Source organism: Salvelinus sp. IW2-2015, linkage group LG13 (genome assembly GCF_002910315.2).
Source record: "Salvelinus sp. IW2-2015 linkage group LG13, ASM291031v2, whole genome shotgun sequence".
Lineage (NCBI taxonomy): Eukaryota > Metazoa > Chordata > Actinopteri > Salmoniformes > Salmonidae > Salvelinus > Salvelinus sp. IW2-2015.
This window is the reverse complement of record NC_036853.1, coordinates 33,339,527-33,344,097: the sequence shown is the minus strand read 5'-3', so window position 1 is coordinate 33,344,097 and position 4,571 is coordinate 33,339,527. Positions and strand designations below refer to the sequence as shown.

The 4,571-nt window shown below is 42.6% G+C and overlaps 1 protein-coding gene across 1 annotated transcript in view; it reads left to right on the top strand.

Moving 5' to 3' along the window:
• Positions 1-4,571, top strand: part of LOC111971232 (auxilin) — a 91,285-nt gene that overhangs the window by 63,323 nt on the left and 23,391 nt on the right. The window contains 2 exon segments of the mRNA XM_070446235.1: positions 2,787-2,981; positions 3,198-3,315. Of these exon segments, the coding sequence (XP_070302336.1) occupies positions 2,787-2,981; positions 3,198-3,315 (313 nt within the window).

Sequence of the window (4,571 nt, the reverse complement as noted above, 5' to 3'; positions counted from 1 at the left end):
ACCAAAAGGTACCTTTCTTTGTAAGTCATTGGAAAACCTCCCTGGTCTTTGTGGTTGAATTTGTGTTTGGAATTTTGTTTTGAAATTTCCTGCTCGGCTGAGGGACCTTACAGATAATTGTATGTGTGGGGTACAGAGATGAGGTAGTCATTCAAAAATCATGTTAAACACTATTATTGCACACAGTGTGTGTCCCTGCAACTTATGTGACTTGTTAAGCTCAATTTTACTCCTGAATTTACAGTTGAAGTCAGAAGTTTACATACACTTAGGTTGGAGTCATTAAAACTCGTTTTTCAACCTTCAACCTCTTCACAAATTTCTTGTTAACAAACTATAGTTTTTGCAAGTCAGTTAGGACATCTACTTTGTGCACGACACCAGTAATGTTTCCAACAATTGTTTACAGACAGATATTTCACTTATAATTCACTGTATCACAATTCCAGTGGTCAGAAGTTACATACACGAACTTGACTGTGCCTTTAAACAGCTTGGAAAATTCCTGAAAATTCTCATGGCTTCAGAAGCTTCTGATAGGCTAATTTACATAACTTGAGTCAATTTGAGGTGTACCTGTGGATGTATTTCAAGGCCTACCTTCGAACTCAGTGCATTTGCTTGACATCATGGGAAAATCAAAAGAAATCAGCCAAGACCTCAGAAAAATAATTGTAGACCTCCACAAGTTTGTTCATCCTTGGGAGCAATTTCCAAACGCCTGAAGGTACCACGTTCATCTGTACAAACAATAGTACGCAAGTATAAACACCATGAGACCACGCAGCCGTCATCCTGCTCAGGAAGGAGACGCCTTCTGTCTCCTAGAGATGAACATACTTTTGTGCGAAAAGTGCAAATCAGTCCCAGAACAACAGCAAAGGACCTTGTGAAGATGCTGGAGGAAACAGGACAAAAGTATCTATATCCACAATAAAACGAGTCCTATATCGACATAACCTGACAGGCCGTTCAGTAAGGAAGAAGCCACTGCTCCAAAACCGCCATTAAAAAGCCAGACTACGGTTTGCAACTGCACATGGGGACAAAGATTGTATTTTTTGGAGAAATGTTTGGCCATAATGACCATTGTTTTTGTTGGAGGAAAAAAGTGGATGCTTGCAAGCCGAAAGAACACCATCCCAACCGTGAAGAACGGGGATGGCAGCATCATGTTGTGGGGGTGCTTTGCTGCAGGAGGGACTGGTGCACTTCACAAAATAGATGGCATCATGAGGGAGGAAAATTGATGTGGATATATTGAAGCAACATCTCAAGACATCAGTCAGGAAGTTAAAGCTTGGTCGCAAATGGGTCTTCCAAATGGACAATGACCCCAAGCATACTTCAAAGTTGTGGCAAAATGGCTTAAGGACAACAAAGTCAAGGTATTGGAGTGGCCATCACAAAGCCCTGACCTCAGTCCTATAGAACATTTGTGGCAGAACTGAAAAAGTGTGTGCGAGGAAGGAGGCCTACAAACCTAACTCAGTTCCACCAGCTCTGTTAGGAGGTATGGGCCAAAATTCACCCAACTTATTGTGGAAGCTTGTGGAAGGCTACCTGAAACGTTTGACCCAAGTTAAACAATTTGAAGGCAATGCTACCAAATACTAATTGAGTGTATGTAAACTTCTGACCCACTGGGAATGTGATGAAAGAGATAAAAGCTGAAATAAATCATTCTCTCTACTATTATTCTGACATTTCACATTCTTAAAATGAAGGGGTGACTGACCTAACTGACCTAAGACAGGGAATTTTTATTAGGATTAAATGTCAGGAATTGTGAAAAACTGAGTTTAAATGTATTTGGCTAAGGTGTATGTAAACCTCCGACTTCAACTGTATTTAGGCTTGCCATAAAGGGGTTGAATACTTATTGACTCAAGACATTTCAGTTTTCATTCTAAATTAATTTGTAATTATTTTTGAAAAACATAATTCCACTTTGACATTATTGAGTATTTTGAATCAGACTGTAACACAACAAAATGTGGAAAAAGTCAAGGGGTGTAAATACTTCCTGAAGGCACTGTAAACAGTCTTCTCCTCCCCGATTGGGTTTGTGCCATAAAGGGGTTGAATACTTATTGACTCAAGACATTTCAGTTTTCATTCTAAATTAATTTGTAATTATTTTTGAAAAACATAATTCCACTTTGACATTATTGAGTATTTTGAATTCAGACTGTAWCACAACAAAATGTGGAAAAAGTCAAGGGGTGTAAATACTTCCTGAAGGCACTGTAAACAGTCTTCTCCTCCCCGACTTTGGGTTTGGTCATGTTTAGATGGATGAACATAAAAACCTCCCTCCTCCTTTCTCCTCCCCCTCYATTGCTCTCCTAAATCCTTTACGAGCCTATTTCTTTTCCGATTGGCTGAGCCGCCGCAACACACACACCCCTCCTTGGTGACCTAACACCCACACAGCCAGCCGCTTGACCACAAAGCTGCCTCTCTATAACAAAGACTCCTTCATTCTTCAGTGCAAAAAGAGAGAGACTGGTGTATAAGGACAGTGGAAACCAAGCATCATCTTTGTTGGTGATGTGACGTTGTGTTTTTGAAGATGGGAATGCTTTTTATGCAAGAACATCCACACATAGGAGCGATTTCAAGTATATCCCTTTAAGCGGGATAGCTTTGTGATTTTCGAGCACAAAAATATCTTATCCCCTGTATTAATGTACATAGACAATGTTTGTTTTTAGGCAGTACTCAGCGCTTAGGGGAGTTTCATGTGTGTAACCTGACATACTCTTTCTCTCTCACTTCTCCAGGTACATAGGCTATGTGTGCAGTATGGTATCAGAGAAGCCCTCCCTGCCACACTCAAAGCCCCTGGTGGTCAAGGCGGTCACCATGAGTCCAGTACCCTGCTTCAACAAACAACGCATCGGCTGCAGACCTTTCTGTGAGGTCCTCATAGGGGAGACTAAGATCTTTTCTACAGCACAGGACTATGAGAGGATGCGGTAGGCACAGATGCAGACACAGATAAAGACAGACGGACACACAAAGACCTGGATTGTCACCTGATTGTGTTAATCCTGGATCCTCATGACTGGATTATCTAGTGCACTGAGTCGGAGACACATACACACACACCATCTCTGACTACCTCTCTCTTTTTCTCTTTCTCCTTCTTTCTGTCTGTCTGTCTCTCTCTCACCCCCCCCCCCCTTTCTCAGAGAGCACAGGGTCCAGGATGGGAAGGTGGTCTTCCCTCTAGGTGTGAATGTCCAGGGTGATGTGGTCATCTCTGTCTATCATATGAGGAACACCATAGGAGGACGACTGCAGGCCAAGGTACAGTGTAAGGCCTCGCATGCTAACACAACACTGACGCACTGTTTGCCTGAGGCTGATGCCACACAAGCGCTTGTACGCGCGTACACCTGCATACACACACACACACTCGCATTTAAACGCACAGATGTGCATACACAAGGACACACACACACATACGCACATGTAAATAGTGCCACATATACACACAAATGCATACAGTTGGCCTTACTGTTTTGATTTTTGTTATCCTTGATGGCTTTTGTTTTTGCATAGTTGTTTTCCTTCATTTTTCTCTCTTTTTTTGTTGGTTATTACCAACATTGGGTGGGTGGTGGTTTTGGTTGGGTTGAAAGGGGATGGTGACTTGGGGGGAGGTTTTTCAGGGGGGGGGGACTGTGGGGTTGATCTTGGATGGTTGGTGGCCTGGCGGTTGGGAGCTTGGGCTGGTGGCCAAGAGGTCACTGGTTCGGTTCCCCGATTCGACTGGGTGGGGGATCTGTCCTTGCGTCCCTGGGCGGAGCGCTTGACCCTGGTTGCTCCTGTGGGTCGCTCGGGATGGGAGTGTCTGCTGGATGACTGAATGTAATGTAATGTTGAGCGGCTTCAATGCAGGTAGTTTGTATGTTTTAAATATATATACAGTTGAAGTCGGAAGTTTACATACACTTAGGTCAGAGTCATTAACTTGTTTTTCAACCTATCCACACATTTCTTGTTAACAAACTGTAGTTTTGGCAAGTCGGTTAGGGCATGTACTTAGTGCATGACACAAGTAATTTTTCCAACAATTGTTTACAGATTTTTTCACTTATAATTCACTGTATCACAATTCCTGTGGGTCAGAAGTTTACATACACTAAGTTGACTGTGCCTTTAAACAGCTTGGAAAATTCCAGAAAATGATATCATGGCTTTAGAAACTTCTGATATGCTAATTGACATCATTTGAGTCAATTGGAGGTGTACCTGTGGATGTATTTCAAGGCCTACCTTCGAACTCAGTGCATTTGCTTGACATCATAGGAAAATCAAAAGAAATCAGCCAAGACCTCAGAAAAATAATTGTAGACCTCCACAAGTCTGGTTCATCCTTGGGAGCAATTTCCAAACGCCTGAAGGTACCACGTTTATCTGTACAAACAATAGTACGCAAGTATAAACACCATGAGACCACGCAGCCGTCATACCGCTCAGGAAGGAGACGGCGACGCGTTTGCACACTGTCACATCGGCGGACAAAAGATTTGTACTTCTTGCGAGAAATGTCCCCTCGG